General features: G+C 35.1%; 1 protein-coding gene across 7 annotated transcripts in view; it reads right to left on the reverse strand.

The window, feature by feature from the left end:
- SREK1 (splicing regulatory glutamic acid and lysine rich protein 1) overlaps positions 1-25631 on the reverse strand; it is a 39343-nt gene that overhangs the window by 11152 nt on the left and 2560 nt on the right. For 2 of the 7 annotated variants that reach the window (XM_008056386.2, XM_008056385.2), the window contains exons 2-9: positions 19943-20076; positions 14196-14311; positions 13556-13720; positions 13240-13418; positions 11909-12039; positions 10919-11033; positions 4628-4747; positions 3874-4254 (exon numbers count right to left, since the gene is read on the reverse strand). In XM_008056386.2, the coding sequence (XP_008054577.1) occupies positions 3874-4254; positions 4628-4747; positions 10919-11033; positions 11909-12039; positions 13240-13418; positions 13556-13720; positions 14196-14311; positions 19943-20076 (1341 nt within the window). Of the gene's footprint in view, positions 1-3873; positions 4255-4627; positions 4748-10918; positions 11034-11908; positions 12040-13239; positions 13419-13555; positions 13721-14186; positions 14312-14597; positions 14722-16701; positions 17476-19942; positions 20077-25631 lie in introns of those variants that run through there. The other 5 variants (XM_021711525.1, XM_021711524.1, XM_021711527.1 and 2 more) reach the window with 4 other exon arrangements.

The raw sequence follows: 25631 nt of genomic DNA on the forward strand, positions 1-25631 counted from the left end.
GGTAGGCCAAGTTATAAATCCTAAATTTTATAGACTGATAAAAACATCAGCTAAGATCTCAAATTAGAAAGGGCAGAGGACTTCCTTTTCATCTGGCTTATCTGAACAATAACTTCTTGAGTAAAAAAAATTAATGATATTTCAGTTTCTCCTATGTTCTTTCCCAGCAGCTAAAACATGTTTTGCTAATCAGATTCTTTGTCATGCATCTAGTTCCTTGCTGCGGAATTATTTTTATAACAAAGTAACAGGCTCTTTCAGGACCGGAAAGATAAAACTGGTTTGTAAAATGTGAACTTTCTAGACCCACTTATTTGACATGTCCCTAAAAAAGCATTTACATTAGTGTCATTTTACAGAGAAATTGCTTTTCCCTCCCACTTCCCACCATTTCATTATTATTGTTCTATTAATTTAAAATTAGGTACACAAGTTGCTTAGATATAAGCAAAATAGTTAAAATCTGGGACTTAAATATGACAAAGAAATAATTATAAAACAGATTAACAGTGTTATTAAAAACCATTTTGCTCAACATATTGGTAAATTATGCATATTCTAAATTATTTTACTTGTAAAGGTGGCCAACTTAGAAACAATGCATTTCACTATATAATTTAGGGGGTGAGGTTTGAGGTTTATATTTATTAAGTGATTAATGTAGCCAATGAGCTATCTTACAAGAAGCTCTGATAATCAGTGACCACATAGCTAAAAGAACCAAATCCTCTAGAATTCCAATTCTCTTATCATCTCAGTATACCAATTCTAAGAGACTAACAAAACATTTTATCTAAATTTTTCATGTTTAAAGTTAAAAAATTATTATATGCGGTACACATGGTAGATGCTCTAAGACCAAAAAAGCTCAAGATAAAACGTAAAACTAAAACTATCCAATTAATCCAAAAGAAGACAGGTAAAGAATAATAAAGGAACAAAGGACAGAGGGAAATAACAGAAAGAAAATGGCAAGATATAAGACTTAAAACCAGCTAAATTAATAGTTACGTTAAATATAAATGAGCTAAACACAGCAACTAAAAAGCAGAGACTCAGACCTGATAAAAAAACAAAACTCAACTATATGGAATTTATAGTAAATGCATTTTAATTAAAAGACAGAGGTTGGGGGAAAAAAACACTCAAGAATTTTGAGAACACAAATAAATCAATTCCAGCTTTACCTAAGGCTTTCTCTTCCATGATCCAGTTTTACTTACAAGACATTCCAAAATTATACTTCCTAACTAATATGGAAATTAGAAAATGACATTTCATTCAATCAATGCCATTCTGTAACAGCTCAAGAATTGAAAATGCTTTTTTCATGCATGAAGAATGTCTATATTCCAGACTTCAGGTTTATACAAAACATCTCTGCCTTGATCAACGTAATTCTTTTAAGTTGTTGATTCAGAAAGTAATATGTATAAGCAGATTTCTAATAACAAGTAGCTGATGAGAATGAATGCTAAGGCTGGAGAAAGAACAATCTAGATGGTTCAGTACTTGAGAAAGAAGCTATAAATGATAAATGAACTGGAGTTGGTTAGACTTAAGATTTCAATTTCAGTTATACACTCTACTTAGCTGAGCAACTGGGGTCATACTATTTAACCTGAGTCTGTTTTCTCAACTGGGAAATGGAAATCATTGATAACTCAGCCCTTATAGGACTGTTAAGAGGGTTTAGGATAATACCTGTAAAGAGTCATGCATAGAATCTGGTACAGAGTTGGTGCTAAATAAACATTATTTTCTTTTCTCTCTTGGTCTCACCATTACTGATAGTAACTTTTAAGCATTAAAAAATTTTGAATTATCAAAATTCTCTTTAAATCTAGAGATTATGAGACAATGTTGAAATAAAAATATTAAGCACACTATTTTCCTAAGCAGTTAAAATATTTCCCATTTAGTAAACAAATCAGAGCATCTGAAAAGCAGAAAAATCCTGAAAGATGAGAAATTGCAACTCTTTACAAACAAGCTCTTCTGAAAACACAAAATATTCCAAGTTACTGAACCTTTAAGAACTAATGTCAGTCATCTTTTATTCTCTGGGCCCCAGAGTTTATTTAAGACTAATATTCAAGAATGAATGAATGTGAACACTTCAACTTTCCTATACACCAAGCAGCTTAAAATGGCCCATGAAAAAAATTAAACATTTTAAAGTCGTCAGAAAAGGTAAATTCAAGTTATTAAAAAGGAATCAAAACATTATTTGGGATCATGAAGGATAATGTCTGAATGATTACATAAACACAAAGACATGTGGGACACACAATCAGTAAAATCACTTCGCAGTAAAGGTGTAGTTACAAGACTCAACTAATATCCACAGCAAAGGAAGTTAAATGAAGGTAAATTAATTATTCCAATTTTTTATTCAATGTGCTGAAAATCCGGCAGTGATATGCTTATCTTGAACAACTGGAGTTGGTTAGACTTAGATTTCAATTTTAGTCATACACTAAACATAAGCTATTACTGCTGTCAACTTTATGCGGGCAGTTTTGAAAAGCAGGTACCAAGTACTGATTAGAGAATCCTCAATCTTAATCTCTTAAAAGAAGACAAGACAGTAACGATAATTTCCCCCAAAATTCAGTTTCCTAATGTTTTGAAACAGTGATGATAACAGTCTTTCACAGGCCTGGTATAAGGTTAAGACATGAAAAAGTCTGCTGAGACATATCTGGTACATATAAATAACCCAATAAATGCCTGCAATTATCTTTTATTACCTAGTCAAAGGCTAGTATTAAAAAAAAAAAAAAAAAACATTATAACACAAGTCTAAAAAAAACAGGACACAGCCGGGCTCAGTGGCTCAGCCTGTAATCCCACGCCTTTGGCTGAGGTGAGTGGATTGATAAGCCCGTGGGTTCGAGACCCGCCTGGGCAACTTGGCAAGACCTCATCTCTACCACAAATCAAAACTCAGCCGGGCGTGGTAGCGCGCACTTGTAATTCCGGCTACTCAGAAAGCTGAGGCGGAAGGATCGCCGGAGCCCAGCAGGCGAGGCTGTGGTGGCCAGGAGCGGCCACTACACTCCAGTCTGGGTGACGGAGTGAAACTCCAACTCAAAAAAAAAAAAAAAAAAATTGGACACATACATTCCTTTATCTCAAATTATTTTCCATCTCTAAAATATCTTTAAAACTTCCTAATATATATATTTAATGTTTTTAAGTGATAATTTGATACAAGTTACAAACTTCTATTTATTTATAGCCATGGCATCATCTGAGGTAAGGGATGTGGGGTTTAGAGAATCTCAAATCTCAAAGATCTCATTTTGCAGTTGTTACTATGGCAACCTGCTGCCACCTGGTGGCAGTGTACCTATTAATAAATTGAGTGAACAATCCTACCAAAAAAATCTAAAAAGAGAACCAAAATTTAAATGTTACGCACTCAACAAAACAGAGGTAAAAATTAACTTAGATGACAAAAAGAACTAACATTTCAACCTCAGGAATCATTTTGCATATTAAAATTTACCACATCATTTCAAAAAATAGACGCCTGAGGTCAATTCTATACTTAAAAAAAATTTCCCCCGCCATCCCACCCTTCAAGAAAATAACAATTATTATTACTATATTAAAATAACAGGTGACAACGGATAGCTAAAATTTGTCAAATAATGTTGCCCATTATCATCTCTTCCTCCACATAGGTTCAACACTGTGGCAATCTCTCTGCTAGAGAAATGTTAACTCCACAATTGGGGGAAATGTTCTGTTATTACTGTACTCGTTCCACTTGCATAGAATAATCTTTCCCCCTTCTGTTAAAAATTTATGTTCTCATTTTTCATGAGTAAACACCTTGATTAAAACCTTTAAACATGAGCAAACCTGCTGGAACTACGAGATCTTCTTGATGCGTTATAACTCCTGGGTGGTGTTCTGGATTTTTTATCCTTCTTTCTTTTTTCATCTATTTCTCTGGATCTGTCCTTCTCTCGTTCCTTCTCTTTGTCTTGTTCCTTTTCCTTATCTTTGTCTCGCTCCTTTTCATGGTCTTTTTCCCGCTCTCTCTCTCTGTCCTTTTCCTTGTCTTTGTCCCGGTCCTTCTCCCGTTCTTTGTCCCGGTCTTTATCTTTGTTTTTACCCCGTTCCTTTTCTTTTTCACGTTCCTTTTCCCTCTCTCTGTCTTTTTCCCTTTCCTTTTCTCTATCTTTCTCTTTCACTCTTTCCTTTTCCTTGATTTTTTCTCGAGTGTCTTTTCTCTTGTCCCTTTAAAAACAAACAAAAATAAATAAATTTATAACTAAAATACTCTATCCCCCAAAGGATATCTCTCTCTTTTCTCAACAATTACCAACAAAAACAATTTATAACAGCCATAGGTAACAGATATAAATTTGTATACAGCTCAGGTGCACAAGAAGCTGCTAAATGAAGCAATTACCAAGCGGAACTGAGCAGTTTGGAAACCACATGAATCACACTGACATCAGATTCAAACCAGTGGAAGTCAATATTAATCCTAGATTACTACAACAATCAGACAAAAAAAGCTTTATTTCCCTCATTAACACCCTAATCCACAACAGCTTTTTAACAAATAAAGTCAATAAAAATTATCTTTAATTTCTCTAAAACTCACCGTGAACGTGAACGACTCCTTGACTTCCGTCTCTCCCTTGATTTAGAGCGTTTTTTATGTGGGCTCTTAGATCTACGTCTATCTTTCTGTCGTGAACGTGATCTATTATGGGATCTACTCCTAAAGAAAAACAAATTGTTAGAATATTAAAACTTACCCTTAGAATTTCAACTTTTAAAAATTTAAGATGTCTTCTAAAGAGGGAAATTAAAAAATTTGTTCTAACAGTATTTATCAATATTTCCAAATGTTCTCTTACATAATGCTTTTGTTAGGTTATCTGAAATATATATATTTATTAGGAACTTTACCAGATATTTCATTGTCTAGAATACAGAGTCAGAAACAGAAATGATTTAAGTTATTTCCTATGTTAGACTTAAGTTGATATTTTCAGGTGTGGTTTTCTTTTGCTAATCATCTTATGCCTCCAATTAGAAGATTTTTCCCATGGTCCAAGTTTTTATACCAAAAATTGTTTTGTTTTATTTTTTTGAGTTGAAGTCTCACTCCGTCGCCCAGGCTGGAGTGCAGTGGCACGCTCATGGCCAACCCGGTGTCAACCTGCTGGGCTCAGGAGATTCTTCTGCCTCAGCCTTCCAAGTAGCTGGAACTACAGGCATGCACTATCACACCTGGCTAATTTTTTAATTTTTATTGTAGAGATGAGGTCTCACCAAGTTGCCCAGGCTGTTCTCAAACCTGTGGGTTCAGGCAAGCCCCTCACCTTGGCCTCCCAAAGTGCTGGGATTACAGGTTTGAGCCACCGTGCCTGGCCAACAATTGTTTTTAACTCTTGACTTACATGTCATCTGGTAATAACTTACCTGGACAGGGAGTAGTGGTTATATGGCTCAATAGTTCCTATAAATGGCTATGGGCTATATGTCACAATAACATACAAAGAATATGTAAGGGAAGCACAGTACTAACACAACAGCGCCAGTGTGACAGGAAAAAAAACATTACTTATAAATTAAAACTAGATATATTGGATTTACAATGCCTTGATTTTATAGCTGTAAATATAAGCATAGCTACAGGTTGAATATCCTTATCTGAATTCTAGGGACCAAAAGTGTTTCGAGATTTTAATTTTTTTGTATTCTGGAATATTTGTATTATATATATTTACTAGCTGAGCTTCCCAAATCCAAAAATCCATAATCTGAAACGCACCAACGAGCATTTCCTTTGAACACCATGTCAGTGCTCAAAAAGTTACAGATTTTGGAGCACCTTAAGACTTCAGATTTAGGAGGCTCAACCTGCATAACAAGAAAACTGCTGGGCTCATGCCTATAATCCCAGTGACTCAGGAGGCTGAGGCAGGATGATCACTTAAACCCAGGATTTCAAGACCAGCCTGGGCAACATAGCGAGACCTCATCACTAAAAATATTTTTTAAAAATTAGCCAGGCACAGTGGTATGCACCTGTAGTCCCAGTTACTTGGGAAGCTTAGGCAGAAGGATGTCGTGAGCCTGGGAGTTTGAAGTTGCAATGGAGCTATGATTGCACCATTGCACGCTAGCCTGGGCAACAGAGTGAGACACCATCTCTTAAAAACAAACCAATAGAATTAAATGAATAAAAAGAAATTTAAAAACTTGTATTACTGGAATTCTTGCAGGAAAAAAGTTGTTATTCCAATTTTGACTAGGTCCCTTTTTCCGATGAAGTAACTTTTAATAATGTGATGTTTTTCATAATAAGAGATCCTAGGAACTATTTATTAAAATATAGCAAAATGGATGCAAACAACTTAAACTAGCAAAATGATAAGACTCACCAGCTTTAGAGTCTGACAATCTGGCTCTGAAAGTCATCTGCCATACACTTAGTGAGGACTCTGACTAGACCTCTCTAAGCCTGAGTTTCTCTGCATCTACAAAGTGAAGTAAAAATCATACCTACATCTCCTAAGTCTGTCAAGAAGATCATATCTGATGATGCAAGTAAAGCTGCCTAGCAGTCTCTGTCACAGAGTAAATGCTCAAGACTCTTAATTCTCAAGATCATCATTAAAAATTAACACAGGCCAAGCGCAGTGGTTCATGCCTATAATCCCAGCACTCCGGGAGGCCAAAGTGGGAGGACTGCTTGAGCCCAGGAATTCAAGACCAACCTAGGAAACATAACAAGACTTATCTCTACAAAAAAAAAAAATTTTTTTTTTTAATTGAGCCAAGCAAGGTAGTATGTGCCTGTAGTCCCAGCTACTTAGGAGGCTGAGGAGGAAGGATAGTCTGGGCCCAGGAGACGGAGGATGTGGTGAGCCACGATAGTACCCCTGCACTGCAGCCTGGTCAACAGAGTGAGATTTCCAACTCAAAAAAAAAAAAAAAACTCCCCCCCAAAACACAATTGTAAACTTCAAATTGTATCTTTATGTATTCCAAGGAGATCAAAGAACTTCTACAAGATGCTTTATATAACTAAAACTCATTCTGATAGTCATGTTTTAATAAATTAAGTTAGGGCAAATATCTATAAAAGAAATACATATAGTTAAATGACTATGATTGTGGTATGCTATGAAACCAGAAAAATCTCTAGACACTCCTCATTATTAATGAAATCTTGCTTTTTAAACACATTTTTCAGTTAGTTAAAATGTTTTCCAACAGCTAATTCTCACCTAAACTACTCATCTGTTCTGTTATATGGCTTTAAACATAATATACTTGTCTTCACACCACATTTTTAAAAAATCCTCATTCAGCTGTATATACCACATTTTTAATACAAGAAGGTAATTCATGGTTTGTTGAAATCTGTATTACTAGTGACTTAAGAAACATGAAGGTCAAGTAGATGTTAAGGCAAAACTGCAAAACTTAGAAAATTATTAGTTCATTTAAAGATAGTCACAAAGAATAATCTTTTAAAAGGCCAGGTTTGGTAGCTCAGCCTATAATCTCAGGACTTTGGGAGGCCAAGGCGAGAAGTCTCACCAGCCTGGGCAACTTGGTGAGACCTCGTTTCTACAATAAGTAGAAAATTAGCCAGGCATGGTAGTATGCCTGTAGTTCCGGCTACTTGGAAGGCTGAGATAGAAGGATCACCAAAGCCCAACAGGTGTTGGAGTGACCATGAGAGTGCCAGGGCACTCCAGCCTGGGTGACAGAGTGAGACTCCAACTCAAAAAAAAGAAAAACTTTTAAAGAAACTTCACTTCTATATACTTAATTAATAGTCTGAATATAGGATTTCTGTTCTAGATATCCTTGCCAAAAAATAATTAAGTCTTTTGATTTCCTCAAAGCAGTGCTTTCCGACCTTCATTAAGCAAATAAACTTTTTTAAAAATTAAGTATAATCCAAATAACTTAATAATAAAAAAGCACTGATCACTTGGCTTCCCACTTTACCCTATAGATCCTGAGATTTTGAAAGTGCCCAAAATGAAGTATATTTTAATTTAAACATTAAATATTTTCACCCACTAGTTTCCTGATTATGAATGCTAAAGAGTCAAGAGCAGATCTAATCCAACCAAAGATGGTGATTTATCACTAGTAGTTCTCATATTTTAATGAGAAATTATATTCTCATTCTGAAAAATGCAAAATCATATTTTTAAATTAAACTGCAAATAAACAGCAACTTACCATTATGTTGCAGCAAAGTTCATTTGTAAATGAGTTGTTTCCATTAAAACATTATAAAATGTCTTATAGTTCCTATGGCTGGTCTGTAAAGTTTGCTTAACTTAAAAATATTATAGTACTACTTACCTCTTCTAACATTTTAACACTGTCTCTATGAATACAACATGTATCAAAACTTGGACAAAATGGAAACGCATCTCCACCTCCCACCGCCCCACCCCCAGCCAAGGTCACAGTGACAAGAAACCCTTTCCTCCCTCTGACCCTAAGAAGGTAAGAATAGGGAATGGTGGGAGGAGGGGCTGGGAGGTGGGAAGCACAGCTCTAGAGGTATAGAAACATGGTGAAAAGGTACAAGGTGGACCCTGCAAAGAGTTCCTGCAACCTACTCTCCTGCAAAGTCTAGTAAGTCAGAGCAAGACCCGAGGAGGACATCAACTCCCACAAGCAGAGGAGGAAAAGGCAAGAGAGGTCTGTCATCCTCTCTCTGACTCCTGGGAGTTGTGGGGGAGGGCCCTTTCCAGTCAAGATCCTTAAGTTCAACGTGTGTGGGTTTCCTTTCTTTTCTTTTTTTTTTTTTTGAGATGGAATCTCACTCTGTTGCCCAGGATGGAGTGCAGTGTCACCATCACAGCTCACCACAGCCTTGACCTCCGGGGCTCAAGTGATCCTTTCACCTCTGTCTGAATAAGCTGAGACTACAGGCGTGCATCACACCCGGGTTTTACATTTGTTTGTTTGTTTGTTTGTTTGTTTGCAGAGACGAAGTCTTGCTATATTGCCAAGGCTGATCTCAAACTCCTGGGCTGCAGTAATCCTTCCCCGCAAAGTGCTGGGATTATAGGCATGAGTCACTGCACCCGGTCCTTAAGTCAAATGGTTGCAGGTAAGGGTTTTATTTTTCTCCTTTAAAAGGAATTCATTCTCTTTTATTTGTTTATCAGCTTACTCAAGGTGACATGTACTTCCATATGTATAAAAATAGAATATAACGACAAAAAAATATACATGTATGCTAAGAGCTAGCAACTTCTGATGCTTCATAGACACAGCTACATGAAATTACTCCCATGAATAAGAACAGTAACCGACAAACTTCAATTTAGACTAAATTACCCCTCCCCCACTAACCCTTGGCAAAGGAAAATATCCAAATATACTTAAAATGAAAACAAAACCTTATAGCAGTTAAATGATTTGCCACAACTTCAAAAAGCATATAAAGCTTCACATAGATTATTAAAGAAAGCAATGACCTTATTACATCAAGTTTTGTTTTGTTTTGTTTTGTTTTCCAGCCTTAGTGTTCTCCTACAATCAACACAAAATGCCATTCAGGTCACTGGTCTTTTTTCCTCAGAAAAGAGTTACTACTCCTCAGCCCAATTTTTTTCCTCAATCTCCTCTACCCCACCCACATCCTGTCAATATATGGACATATCCATAGTCTAGAACCACTGCTGCTTCTGTTCCACTTTCCTTCTCCAGTTCTGGTTTCTGCTCTCCTGTCCTATTCTTGGCAAAGAATTCCTCCACTTGGTTCTGAACGTGCCTTACCGTAAGACCTTGAATAGAGACAGTAAAACCATATTCCAAAAGACATTTGCAAACTAAGAATAACAGAGAAGCATACACAAGTATAGATAGAAGTACAGTTTTCTAGAATCAAAGAAAGAACATCCTGTTTTCCTGCCTCATTCTTTGAAACTCCTTGATCATCACGGAAAACAAGTTAAACTGAGCATGCTAGTGAAATTCAATATAAAGCATTTTTTCCCTCCCCAAAACCTTCCTCCTGCTCCTGTACCCCCCACAACCTGTACACATTCATGCACATGCACATGCACATACACTCTTCCATCCCTCCTCTCTAAAGACATAAGTACGTGTGTATACATAACATACAATTAGGATCCACTAAATATACTTTCACATTTCAACCACAGCTGCTTCTATACCTTAAAGACAATAAAATTTATAATTTCAGACATGATTTTTAGGGTGCTTCCTATTAAATGGTGTTGCAAGTTTACATCTTAAAGTCCCCTTTGCACCAAACACAAAGAAGTGACAGATAAAGAAAATCAAAATGACACAGCTATGATCAAAAATAAGGTAAACAGAACAGAAACAGAGCTTAAGCAGAGTTCAACACTTGAAATGGCAAGTTACTTCTGTGTTTCAGTTCCAAAAGAGGGCAGTGGAGGCTCTATTATTACCAGGAGTACCAAGGACACAGACACTGGAGATAGAAAAATGCTTTAAACCAAGATCTGGGGTGATGCTCCCCAGACCTGGATTAAACTAGGAAAAGAAAATAAAAAAGCTACAACTTGAGCAATATTTTCAGCCAAGTCACTAAATATGTTTACTTTTCTCAACATGAAGAATGACAGTTTCTGTAACTTGACTAATTTACTCTTTGAAAAATCAGGAATACAGTATCTTTAGAAAGAAAAGCAACATCTAAAACTAAAAATTAGTTGAAATATTAACACTAGACAAAACCTCATTCTTAACTACAGTATTATGATTAAAGCAATATTTAATGGTAATAACACTTCCCAGTGAATACTACAGAAATTTCTAAATTCTGATGTTTTGACAAACGCTCATAAAAAATAACTTTTAAATATAAAACTAAAAACAAATTTAACAGGAAAGCGGAAACACTTACCTGTGTTTTGACTGTGATCTTTTCCTTCTAGAATGGGATTTTGAGCTAGACCTGGATTTTGAGCGAGTGTGGGAACGAGATCGACCGCCTTTTCTTTCATTGCTCTTTCCAGACTCTGGGAGGAAAAAACCACTTTGCAGTGTAAGCTCAGAACAATTAAAAATCCCAGTTAAATATTAGGCACAAGTGGAATGTACCACATATAGTGCAAGGGGCCTACTCTCTGTACATCCTCCTCCTGTGCAATTATCCTTCAGAAACATCCAAGAAAGTCATTGCATAAACTCGTTGAGTGCAGCCATCCTGCAGCAGTACATATAAATCAGATGATTATAAACAGCTGTTCGTAATATTTTGTTGCTGCCATAATGTAAGATTATAACATGTCTGTAATTCCTACGACAGTGATTTTTAAGTCCTTTCTCCATTTATTCTGCTGAAGTTGAAACTTAAATTCTGTATGCTAATTTAGAAAATCTGTTCAAATGTTAAACCACCTATATGTTTTTAGGTTGGATTTTAAAATCATTTTAGTTAGCAACACAAAAGTTTGAACATATTCCTTTATCTTGCTAAAACAGGGTATCTGTATTTTTTTCTAAATCATGGGCTCTCCTCTCTATTTTTAAAATAAAACTTTGAGGGAAAGTAAACTTACTGAATCATGTTTAAACGTATTTACTTTTTTTTTGAGTCTCACTAGAACATTTGTATTTTGCTTTCAGCAAATTAGTTTTGAACACTGATTTGCATTTAACATATGAAAAGCTGATTAACTCAGGCTAATACGCCTTAACTCAGTATCATGGGAAAAGATAAGATTTGTGCCAAGTTGCTCTATGACATAAATAAGCCACTTACTATTTCTTGAGTTTCAGTCTTCTTGTTTGTAAAATGAAGGGACTGTACAAGATAATTTCTAAAATTCCTTCGAGTTCTATGATTATATGACCTTTAAACTATGGCCTATGTAACAACATATGGCCTTACCTGGTTCAATAGCTGCTGAGATAAATGACTGAGCTTCTCGTACTCGCTTCATTACTTCTTCTAACTCCTTAGCTGCAGCCTGAGGTGTCATCTCAGGGGGTTTTACTATTGCATTGTTGGAGTGATTTATTCTAAATTAAAAATATTAGCATATCACAAATACACACCATATTTATAAAGCACGAAACAATTAAATGTTTATATAATACACATAAATCTGAGGAGCACACTTAAGAATGACATAGCTAAATACAGAAAAACCAAAAAGCAGCCTCAAAACCATAATGAAGTTCTCATTCTCACCTCCCAATATTTTGTTAAGAAAGACAAAAGCCAAGAAAAAGAACTGAACCCTAGCTGACTTCATTAACAACTCAAATGGGCCAGAGCAAGTGCTTTTCCACACAGCTTAGAATTACAAAAAATCAGAATGTTGACACAATATTAAAATGAATCATTTCTATTTTTAGATAAGATTTTGTTGATCACCTGCATACTCTGAGAGAAAGAAGGGAAAGCTTTATATCACGTATACCGTTTTAATCAACCCTGGCGACGGCTGAGTCAGACACAGCTTCAAATGTGGGAGGGACCTGACAAAACTCTTCCGCCACTAGCTGAGACTTACTTCTCTGATGCACTAAATGAATCTGACGTGTCCCACTTCACCCCTTACACACTGAGAAGACACGCACACCCGAAGAGCAGGCATTTATCCTTTAACCACAAAATCCTGATCACACTGTATAACTAAGGCAGTCTATCAAATTCAAACAAAACTACATTTGCCTCAATAATCTGCATAAAATGGAATTGCTGGTCTTGAGTTATACAAAAGGTTACATCGATTTTTTTGGCAAAAAAGGATGTAAGCAAACCTTCAAAGTCAAAATGTTTGGTTTAAAACATTTCTGCATACTTCATGCCATTTTCTTCACTAGATTTCGAATTTACCAACGTTCCTACTAGCAGACGGACTGCCGTTCAACCCACAGGTTAGGCTGCCCATTAGTCTGCAGTCATAATGCAAAACCAACCTGATCTGCTAAAGCTAAAGAAGAGATCTAGGACCACTATGTAGGGTATATTAATAATGTCAACATTGAATTAGACCTCATAAAAATGCAAAATGAGAAAACAAATGTCTTTAAATACAGGAATTTAAAGGCTAAAATGATAAGCATCTCATGTATTTTACTTATACTTAACACAGTCTTCCTTTCCACAAATTGCCAATTACTATTAGAAAGAAAAAAAAAAGCCTTAATTATATCAAAAATACTTTAAATTTTTTCAAAATCATTAAAATTTCTTTGTTTAGAATTTCTTACTTCAGTGGCCTGTCTCCAAACATAACTCCATTAAAAGCAAGGGCCCTTGGTACAGAATTTTGGTCTGCAAATTCCACAAAAGCAAACCGAGTTGGCTGAGTCTCATCACCTGCCATCCGCACAAACTTCACTTCTCCAACTTGTTTAAAAAATTCAAGTAGTTGGTCAGCTGTCGTTGTCTGAGAAAATAAAGTGATAGTTTAATAAAGCATATTCTTTTGAAAAATCAGATAAATATTGCTTTATCGACTGAATGATTTTTAAGAGGAAAAAAAATAAAAGCTACTGTCACTCAGTTTCTTCTTAAATTAGTTACCTGGGAATTCAAATTTCCAACGTAGACCGTTCTTCTAATTTCATCAATTTTAGAAGGATCCACATTTCCCATAAGTGGTGGCTGTGGTATCTCTCCAAGTGTCGAAACGTTGGGGTCTAGTGCTGCTGCTGGTATAGCTCCCAAACTGCTAAGTGAAACACCAAGCTATTGAAGAAAAAAACACAGCATATATTTTCTATTAATATCCAAAATTACCATTCTTAATCTTGAAAAGAACTGACCAACTCAACAACAGAAGGAAACCAGTGAATCCTAACTTTAAGCCATGTATATGTCTGAATTATTAAGAGAATAAGGTCATATTAGTCTTAAATATAACTAGAAATGTATTTCTCAACTGCCTGAATATTTTGACAACTTTCGAACTTGATACTAAAAACAGACAGTTAATTCTCCTTATTCTATAAAGTTCCCATGAACAATGAATTATTGAATACTGAGCCTCTGGCCACATGATTTTCATCAACTGATAAATACATAACCTTATTTCATGTGTTTCTGCTTGAAGACACCCTAATTTGTTATATATTGTCTACTGATTAACTCTCGACGCTCTTTTTTTCAACCGACAACACAGCTGAACGTACACCGCTTTCATAAGAGGACTTACAGTACTTACTGTCGTCAAGGGATTTGGGGTTGGTATGGGAAGCAATCCTGCACCAGGCATCAGACTAGTCATGGTTGGAGCAGGAGCCAATAAAGAAAGGGCTTTGGATTCCTCTGGGATTTTACCTGCAGAGGCAAGTTCCAAACATCACAGAAAGCAGAAACACCACACAAACTTTACACTATGATTTTACAATTACCCTTGCACTTAAAAAATAATAATAATAAATGAATCTATCTATGAGATCCATACAAAAAAATAAATAAGAACTTAAGTCTTTCCTTTTATCCTGCTCTACTAGGAAAAATAAAAGTGAGCAAAACTTCAAAGATTAACAATCTCATTAATGGAATATTATTTTAAAAATTGAATAATGTAGACAATTATTTAACACTTTGAGCTATGGGTCACCTGTACTGGAAACTTAATGTTCATGAACCAAACGATATCAAGCATGGACGCTTTCCCAGGACGGTGTTTTCGCGGTGATCGAAAGTTGTGTTACACATGACAACCGTTCGTGTTGGCTGCATCACTAATAGCACACAGAACATCAGATACAGAAAAGAAGAACATTTTTTAAAGTTTAATCCCCAGAAATGGCAAATAACCAAATTAGTCAAAAAAAAGAAAAAGAAAAAACAAATATGTGCGAATTGAAATTTGTTCCTTAATGAGTGCTCCTATCCTGTTTCTGAAACTACCTACACTTGTTGCAAACAATTTCAATAACTCTCCATTCAATTTCAAATAGAAGAAAACAAAAACCTACTTCATGTAATCAGATTCAATTTAAAAAGAGGCCTACATCCATTCATTTAATAAACATCTCACCAACATTAAGAGATGCCTAAAAAAATTCAGTTCCAAAAAATAAACCTTAGGAAATTGCTAATAATTTTTCAGAATAACAACAACAACAAAAAGTTCCGTAGTCTCAGGAAACATCCTTAAAATATTAACTTTTAGAGTCAATTTATGTATACTTATCTGAAGAGGAGTGGTTAAGGCCTAAAAGTCTTGCTTATAAACATTTTAACTGCCTAATAACAATAACACTGAAACAATCTAATAACACTAAAAAAAAAAAATTAAAAAAAAACTGAGAAGAAAAAAATCCTTACAACCTAAAAAATAAAAAAAACTTACTCTGAAATAAGTATGATTTGTCACATTTAATTGCTGACTTCTAATAAGTAAATTTTGATAAGGACTAAAACTTTTACACATTTTTTCTTATCCTCTTAGGCAAAAAAAAAAAAAACTTCTTAAATAGTTGACTACATGTGGATATATTTAGAACTACTCATGTGATAGCTGGCAATGCATTTCCATTATGAACTGTTCAAAAGTGTTTTAAATGACACAGTGTATAAAAATCATGCTAAGCTAAAATATAGCATATACACTCAATTTTCACACGCACCATGATTGGTTTTAGTAGTTAAAATTGTTTAAAACCACCAGATGTGCAGAGATAATCTCTAAACAATATTATCTGAATATATTGCTAGACATGGATGAAATTCAAAATGGAATTTGAACTTGCTTTAAGTACTGGCTATGCCTTATTTATAGGAACAGAATAAAAATTACATTTTATTTGCTTTAGCAAATGCCTACTATTTTCTAACTTTGCAGCATCTAAGCTTATATTACTTTAATTTACTAATTTAAAAAACAAAGTTATTTTTTATTTCAATGTAAATTCTGGAAAACATTTCTTAACATGCATAAAGATAAACAAAGGTAGGTAGGCCTTATTGAAACACCAAATATCAATAATCTACTTTATATGTATTAGTTATTAGTATTAACACATGTATTTATGTATACCCACATATATACTATACTATTTATATTGCTATCACACCTGTTTGTTAAAAATAGGTATTTTTAAAAAAGGTTTGTAAAACCTGAACACACTAGATAAATCAATCAAGGTTCTGAGGTGGAAAACCTGTGTATCACTACCCTAATATATGCACCTAATAAACAAATGAATTCCAATTTAGTAATGTTCCAAATTTAATATTACATGTCAATTAATAAGCAAAACTACTCATCGAAGACAGTGCAGAAAACAAAAAGGGTATTCAACACAGGCCAAAAGCTGATTACTTAGTATTATGAAGTCTTTCATTTCTGGCTTAAATAAAATTATCAGCAGGTTGTCAGACTTCCCTTTCATGATAGTAATAAACTACTATAAATCTATAATTCTAATTTTAAGAACAACATTTTTGTCTTATTATCATTAAAGATTCTTTAAGAAAAAGTTCCATGCTTATTTTCCAAGATAGAACTCTATCAAATTTACCCTCCAAATACAGAGTATATAAAAGTTTAAACAAAGAAGCATTTAGTATTTTCCCAAACTATACTCCTCAGAGGCAACTGAGAGGAAAACATTTCTCGTCATATTAAAGTATTAGTCCTAATCTCTGAACCCATTTAGAAGCTAGTAACCTCTGAAGAATTACCAACAAAAAAATTCAAGCAAACAAAAACATACACTCAAATAATCAACAGTTTCTCAAATATCCATTCCCCACACAGGCAACAAAAAGTATCTGTAAGTCAAGGAAATAAGTTCCATAATGAATAACTACCATAAAAGTGAAAGGCTCTTCTCCCCTAATCCCAGACTGTTATTAAAAAGTTCCTTATTTTCCTTGATGATTTTGTATGCCTAAAATTTCAGGGGGAAGGATGAAAATTAGAATCTATCAAGCTGGTTTTTATAAGAAATGTAGACTTGAAAAAATCTACAAAAATGTTGAATTGGGATCAGAAAGCAGTCCTAAGACTCTTATAGTCTTTTAATGTTTCAAGATCAAAATGTACCTGATCAGTCTATAAACCAATTATGACTCACACTGAGCTTCACACTGTATCCTAATTTACTGCATGAAAATTTATTTTATCTTAAGGTTGAGCTCTGCTAATCATCTCCAAATACAATTTGCAACACGTTATGAACCCTTAATGGAATACCATTTACAATGAACTGGAAACCCAGCTCACAAGTTAAAGTGAAAGAGATTTAACAAAACAAAAACAAAAACAAAAACAAAAAAAGGGACAAAATAAAGAAAAAGAAATGAAATTAAAGTAAAACAATAAAAAACAGAGACAGGGCGTCCATCTTCTGCGGTTCAGACTCCGATCTCATTTCCCCAATGAAGGTTTCACTTGACGGCAGGTTTAGTGGCATGGCAAACAATGCCTAACTCAGGCAAGTGTAACAGGTCTGCCTTGGCCAGTCTAGTCATCTAATAATGCACAAATATCACATAGAGAAAACATACAAAACCAAATTAATAGTCAAAATCCATCTACCAGAAAATGTGGACATAAAGTTATGACTGATGATTAGGCTGACACCCTTGTTATGTTTGACCTTATCTTTTTCTAAGTGTTAACATTTATAAAAAGAAATCTGAAATGCACGCAACAACAAAAAGAGGTCATATTTGGACAAGCATAATGAAGGTACATTTTATTTTGAAATGGCATGTTTTATTCACAATAGTTAATGCTTAATATGTATGAAACTGTTACACATCAAACATCACTTTTACAGCTTAGAATCTCCTCACATTACTGTCTGCATTAAAAAAATAGTTTGAAAGAAACTAAAAAAACTTAAAATTTTTTCTATGGTTTTTCTCATTTATGTCATGATGTTATATGTGTAACACCAAGGAAAGGATACAGTAAGTGAAGTAAACACAATACTGTTTACAACACCACAGTACCTCTCCTCTTACAGAACTTATTTCACTGGAACACTTTCCTTTGGTTAGTTATTTCACTCTATTTTTTAGTACAATAATGCATTATTTCTTTGCTTGAAGTAAACTCTAAAGAGCTAACTGTAAAATTTTTCAGGTTCCATAAATTCACCTCTGTTGTATTTAATATACCTAGTGAAAAATGTGTATCTGAGTATTTTACTAATACCAATTATTTTAGTGTTATAAAATATTTACTTGCTCCTAAGTAAACTGCAATACAAGTATGTGGTTTTCATGTTCAAACGTAGTAAAACTTTGTCTCAAAATGGTAATACTTAAAAATATTAAAAAGCTGTATCTAAATATGCATGTATTCATCTCTATCAAGTAAAATAAACAATAAAAGGGACGTCTGCATGCCTATTACCTTGAACATTTATGACAAATCACAGTCAGTTTCTCAGATATATGAAAGATTCTATGGGAACATAGCAAGGTTCCAACCAAGCATCAATAACAAAATCTTTCCTTCCAATTCAGTAGTGAATTAAAATTATTAAAGATCCTGTACTGTTGATGGTGCAATTTTCTGATATAATTAATATCCCAGTGTAATAACCCTTCTATTTCTTTTTTCCCATGTAATTTCTTGTTATGAACTTTCAGTACAAAGTATGTAGAACTAAACCATTAACCAGTTCCTTTCCCATCTCACTCCTCCAATTTGGACTCATTGTACCCACATAGATCAGCAGATAAGGAAATATTTAGCAAATAATTAACTTTAGCTTATTTGTACTTTCCCTACCCACTCTAAGCCCCAAGCACGGGAAAGACACTTTCAAATTTATCTGAAAAAAATCCAGACTGTCCTGTTCTGGGACTTCAAAAATACCAGCCCAGTACTCGCTGTATTTGACTGTAATGTTTTTGACCTCCCAGAACAGGCATCCTGAAATAAGCACAAAAAAGTGTAGTAAGCTTCTTAGTATACATTAAGTTATTTTGGTTAACCTGTCACTAAAAAAGCAGAGGTTTTAAAAATTATATATGAAAGTCCATTAAATTGTTTCTGGTCAACTTTTATGTTGTAAAACAGTTACCATCATCTACCAGAGAAAAATCTATCTCAGGACATTTAAATTTACAATAATCCAACTCTAAAATCCATGTACATGTGCCAGTCAGTATTCTAAATAAAAGTTATTTAGACACCATCACTGTCAAAATTCAGCACAGCCTATTATATGTGAGTGGCTCTGGAAATAGAAGTTACTAAAAACTACGAGTAATAATTACTTCATAAAGCAGTTTAAGTCATAAAATTTAATAAGTAACTACAAGATCTTTGTTTCTATCTTTAACAACTATTTCTTTGATTATGGCTTTAGAAATTTGTGGGGTTTTTTCCCCCAGATCTCCCCAAAAAGTCAATAAAAGAAAAAAGTAAATTCCAGTTGCTTCACAAACTATTACACTGAATATAAAATAATAATCTAACAGTTAATAATTAAGGTCAATTACCTTAAGAGGGTACTTTAAAAAACATAAATTACAAGTATTTTCTTATAAATAGCACCTAAATCCAATTTGGCAAAATGTGTACAGTTTTTATTTGTAATATATTAATATTGAACACACTGAGTAAATGCTTGTTTATACATTTTAAGTAATTTCCCATATCAACTATTTTTTTTAATTTCAGAAAGCTTTACAATATGCAAATACAGAAAGCCAAAGCAAACCAGAGAAGCGAAATAAATTTATGAACTCTTAGTATTAAGTTGCAAAATCTCAACCATTCATAAGCCATAAATTTACCATTTTAATATGATTTATTATTAAGTAAAAAAATTTTCCTCTTACAAATGTCATTCTTGCTTTCTCTTTCACACCCACTTATACACACACCTCAGAATACTGCCTACTTGCCAATTTCTAGGAAAGCCAAAGGCAGTAACAGACAAGACAGAAATTAAAACAATAGCACACACACAAAAAGAGTGAGATACTAACCTTCTGCACAAGGAACAACTATCAGAGCTCTGTCAATAAAAACCGTGTTAGTTAGATGCTGGGCCACGCCAACACTTGATGGGTCACGAAACTTAACATAACATACTTTGGAGGAAAAAGCAAGAGGTGCGTTGCTGCAAGATAAAAAAGAAAAACAAATGCACTAATGAATAAACATTTGCTTGGTTTTGTCATTTTCATTTAAAATTTCTTTCTTAATTTTTGTATAATCTTACATAATTGTGACTTCTTATATAATCAAGTCTTAAGAAATGTTTGTTGCTCAGGATTATTAAGACATGAAATACCAAAACTTGGTCATTTAGTTAAGATTTGTCTGCCAAGACAGTAGGCAATCTAGGCAGGTCTACAGCCTTATTTGTAAAACATAGAACTCAAACTAATCAATCCTTACTCCTGAGTGAAATGTGAAAAGTTAACTTAGCCCAAAAATGTTCAACCAGTGTATCATAAATAGGTAAAATTCCTTTGTAAAAGCCCCAAACTTCAAGACTTCAAATTTTGTAACCACTCCAATCCTTCATAAATGTGAGGCTAAACACTTCACAACAGTCTTAGAAATAGCCTGGAATCAAAATTAAAGTCTTTTGCATATACCAGACCGCCTCAAGCTAAACAATGTGATTTGCCACACAAAAGATTTTACAAACAAAAACTTACACATTTTATATGCAAAACAGCAGACTCAAACTAGTTCTACTGACTTGATTCAATGCAGGCAGGCCTACAGTAAAAAGGAACCATACACAGCACAATTTTAAAAAAACATTTCCTAATATGAATACATCTTGTTAGACTCCAAAATATACTATCCTCATGAACAATCATTCTGCCAATCTACATATATTTACTATATTATTAACATAATTAGTAAGGCTAATTAAAGTTAAAAAAAAAGAAACTACCTCTTTGCACCCAACTCAATTCACTGCTGCCAAAGGTCACCAAATTCAGGATTCACACAACTGTCACTAAAAATTCCTCTGCATCCCACCAAACATCTAAGTCAAAGCACTTCATTGTTTCTGAGGTAAATATATCCACATCCAGACTTAACTCACCACACTTACATTAACAAATCTCCAATTGAGGCTTCTCATGAGCTCTAGACTCCCAGATCCAAGAGCCTGCTGGAATATTACACCTTGATGGTCACCAGCATCCACCCCTTAACTCATTAAGTCCTATTAAAGTACATTCATCATCCTCCTTCCTTACCAATCCTGCCCTTGGTCCTAAACATTCTATCTCAGTGAAAGATGCCATCATTCATTACCCAAATCTGAAATCTGGGAGTCATTAGTGTGATGGCCATTAATGCTGTCCACTAAATATCTCCAAAGCTCCTTCTGCATAAATGATAAAATTCTATTTTTCTGTTCCTAAAAGTTAGGCGTGGCCATGTAATTTGCTTTGGTCAATTAAATATGAACAGAACTGACATGTGTCACTATTCTGAAGAAGCGTTAAGAGTCATTTGTTGGTTCTTTTCCTCTGCCACAGTGACCAGCAACATTCAGAATACGAGTGGCTGATTTATCAGCTTCAACCCAAAGTGAGAGACCACAATAAGCAGGTTCCCACTCCCACCAATCTAGTGTAAGAAATAATCTGCTTTGTCAAACTACTGAGAGTTGGAGTTGTTTCCAAAACCCTGCCTTATCCTGACTGACAAATCATCCTTAACCTTTCCCCCTCATCCAATTATTCAACAAATCCTGCTGACAGTACCTCTCAAAATATGTCACATTAATTCATTCACCATTCTCATTATCAATACTTTAATTCAGACCCTCACCATTTCTCACCTGGATTTCTACAACGGCTCCTAAACCATCACAATGAATCCAACCTTAACCCCCTATTAATGGTCTTACACAAAAGCACCCAGAGTGATCTTTCTAAACTGCAAATTTCATAACATCACTCCACAGCTTGAATTTCTTCGAAGGCACCTTTCTGTTCTTGCTTCATCACATAAGCACACCCCAAAATCTAGGCATACAAATACTTGTAGTTCCAAGGACACGTGAACATCTGGGTCTTCATACATGTTGTTCCATTTGGCTACGACGTCCTCTCTAACTCCCCTTCTGAAAGGGTAATTTCACTTTTCTTCACAGCTCAAGTTTCCAGGTCTCCGGGTAAGCCAATGACTAGGTGTGCTGCCTACGTAGTGCTACCAAGGCATTCTACAAAACTTCAGCACAAGCCTTAACAGTTACCTATGTGAAATCCTCAACATATCTTGTAAGGTTTTCTAGTCACAACTGATTAGTCACCTGTCACAAGGGCCCATTTCATGGGCTGACCAGCAACCTGTAATTTGGGGAGTCAGGCTGAACCAAATGAACTCCAAACAATCAGATTCTCTCTATTGGGCTGGAAAGTGATTAGAATAGACTTGCATCAGATGATGCAAAGAAATAACGCAGGAGGATCGCCTGAGGCCAAGAAGTTAAGGTTGTTGTGAGCCGTAATTATGGCACTGCAACACTGCACTCTAGCCTGGGTGACAGTGAGGCCCTAATACAAAGAAAGAAAGAAGAAAAAGATTCTTGAGAGAAAGAGGCAGATAGTCACCTTTCTGGTTCTCAGTCCTACTTCTCATAAGGCCTGGCTGTACTACAATCTTTATCTGTGGCCCAGGCTGGAGTGCAGTGGCATGCTCACAGTTACCACAGCCTCGACCTGCTAGGCTCAGGCGATCCTTCCACCTCAGCCTTCCAAGTAGCTGGAAGTACAGGTGTGCAGCACCACACCCAGCTAATTTTTGATTTATTGAAGAGACATGATCTCTCCAAGTTGCCCAGGTCGGTCTCAAACCCCTGGGATCAACCAATCCTCTAGCCTCCACCGTACTGGGATAACAGGTATAAGCCACCGTGACTGACAGGATTATCATTTTAAAATGTAATTTTGACCTGCAGTTTTAACTTTTAAAACAGTAGCCAAGTTTGGAGGCACATGCCTCGAATCCCAGCTACCTGGGAAGCTAAAGTGAGATGTTCACTTGAGCCCAAGAGTTTGAGACAAGCCTGGGCAACTTAGCAAGACCCCATCTCTAAAAAATAAAAAGGGTTACTTATTTCATTTGATCTAAACATACGTCTCTATAGAAAGTAGCAGTATCCAAATTTAGCAGACTCTAGTTTAACCTCAATTGTTGACTCAAGTTTTGCTTTTTTAAAATAAAAACCGTAACATTTTTCAACCGTAACATTTTCATTTTTCAACATTTTCGTAGAATTTCTCACTGTTAGTAAATGCAGAAATCAAAGAACCAACTTTCTGAGCATCAGTTAATTTCTTGGGATCTAATCGGTTGTTTTGTTTTTGTTGTTTATATTTTATTTTAAAGGCGTGGGGTACAATTCAGGATTAGGTATACTAGTGGACATAGTAGGATAAAGTTTAGGCCTCCCTTTGGTTCCCACTCTGCCTGGTTTGAGGTCAGGTACTCTTATTGATATTGTGTCCCCACCCCCACCTCAGCAGTCTAACTGGTCATTTTAAACATGATGATAGCGCTATATAATGAGCCTGTAATCCTGCGCCTTGGGAGGCTGAGGTGAGTGGATTGCCTGAGCCTGCGGGTTCGAGACCCGCCTGGGCAACTTGGTGAGACCTCATCTCTACAATAAATCAAAAAATTAGCCGGGCGTGGTAGCCCGCGGCTGCAATTCTGGCTACTTGGAAGGCTGAGGCGGAAGGATCGCCGGAGCCCCAGCAGGTCGAGGCTGCGGGGGCTGGGAGCGGCCACTGCACTCCAGTCTGGGTGACAGAGTGAGACTCCAACTCAAAAAAAAAAAAAAAATTTTCTCAGACATGGTAACATGCCCAATATTTTATTAGTACCCTAATATACATCCTCTAGAGATCTATCAAAAAGAATATAATCAAAAACATGAGCAAAGTATACAGTTTTATGCAGGAAAATATTAATTGATACATTATTTTTAACAAGGCTCCTCCATAGGGATCCTGTGGCCCTTTGGATAGCAAAATTCCTCCTTGTAATAAGACGTTATGACTTGCTGACATTTACCTGCGAAATGCCAATAGGCCCTTCAATCATTGTTGATAATAAAAAATAAACACTTCCAAATGCTTCTACCTAAAATCTACTGATTTGTAATGCAAAAAAAAGCAACAAAAATATCCAAAAATAGAATTTCAAAAATGCAATACACAGAATATTAGTCTTTCAATATTGTTACCATAAATAAAACAGCAATATGAAAAATGCTTACTACAGGCTAAGTGGAAAAAGTTTACAATCACTGCATATGACTCCTTTGATTACAATGTTACAGTAAATACATACAAAAAGGTCTGGAGGAGGAAGAAAAGTTTTGATAGAGCAGTAAGACCACAAGTGTTTCCTTATCTCTATTTTCCACAAATTGGCTGTACTAGTTTATTTTTTAACTAAATAAACTTAAATAAGTAGTTGATAGACTTTATCTTTCTTTCTTAGAACTCTTGAAAGTCAGAGAAGTGAAGGGAACCAGCAAGTAAAAAAAAAAAAAAAAAAAATCAACACAGGAAAATATCTCCAATGTTAGAAATGAGGATAGGATTACCCTTTGGAGGTTAGCTACTTGAAGGGAGATACAGAGAGCTTCTAGGGTGCAGATAATCCTGATAGATGTACTGGTTATATAGGTATGTTTTTAAGAATTCATTAAGCTGTACTCTTATAATCTGTGTACTTTTCTGTATGTACATTTATACTTCAATAGAAAGTTTACTGAAAATATAACAAAGATTTCTTACTGTGTAAAAAAATTTTAATGAGCTATGATATTCACTTACTGTGCAATAGTTAAAATAGTAATTCTAGATACTTATCATATGGAAACAAAAAGATGAGAAATTACAATAAGAATTCTTAATGCTTACAATGAATGGTTACAAAAATTCTTGAAACCGAATCACCATCTCATGCCAAAAAAATAATTTAAAATCTAAATTTTCATACTAGCAACTGAAATCATATATGTGTATGTGTATATATGTTGCCAACCAAACCCAGGTTTCAACCATATAAATGGCATTATGTGGGTAATGTGTGTGCTTTGTTTTGTTTTTTATTTTCCAGAGACAAGGATCTCTTGTTATGCTGCCTAAGCTTGAACTAGAACTCGTGGGCTCACGAGATCCTCCCACCTCAGCTTCCCGTGCCACCACACCAGGCTCAATCATAAGTCTTTAATGAGAAACTATTTTCACATTCTTATGTTTACAATTTAAAAACAAGTGAATTTCTCCTCTCCTTCTAAAGAGTAATCATATTATAGTTTATGCAATACTGCAAAATAATGCAGTTTGGTTTTTTTTGGTTTTTTTTAGTAGGAGTCTCACTCTGTTGCCCAGGCTGGAGTGCAGTGGCTCAATCATGGACACCACAGCCTCAGTCCACTGGGGTCAGATGACCCCTCCTCTTCAGTCTTCCAAGTAGCTGGAACTACAGGCACCCACCACCAAGCCCGTCTAATTTTTTAAAAATTTATTGTAGAGACAAGGTATCACTAAGTTTGAGCTGGTCTCAAACACATGAACTGAGGCGATCCTCTCACCTCCGCCTCCCTAAGTGCTGGGATTACACGCGTGAGCCACCACACCTGGCACAATGTACTTTTTTTTTTTTTTTTTTTTTTTGAGT

This window comes from Carlito syrichta, unplaced genomic scaffold, assembly GCF_000164805.1.
Source record: "Carlito syrichta isolate Samal-C Ts95f unplaced genomic scaffold, Tarsius_syrichta-2.0.1 Scaffold302339, whole genome shotgun sequence".
NCBI lineage: Eukaryota > Metazoa > Chordata > Mammalia > Primates > Tarsiidae > Carlito > Carlito syrichta.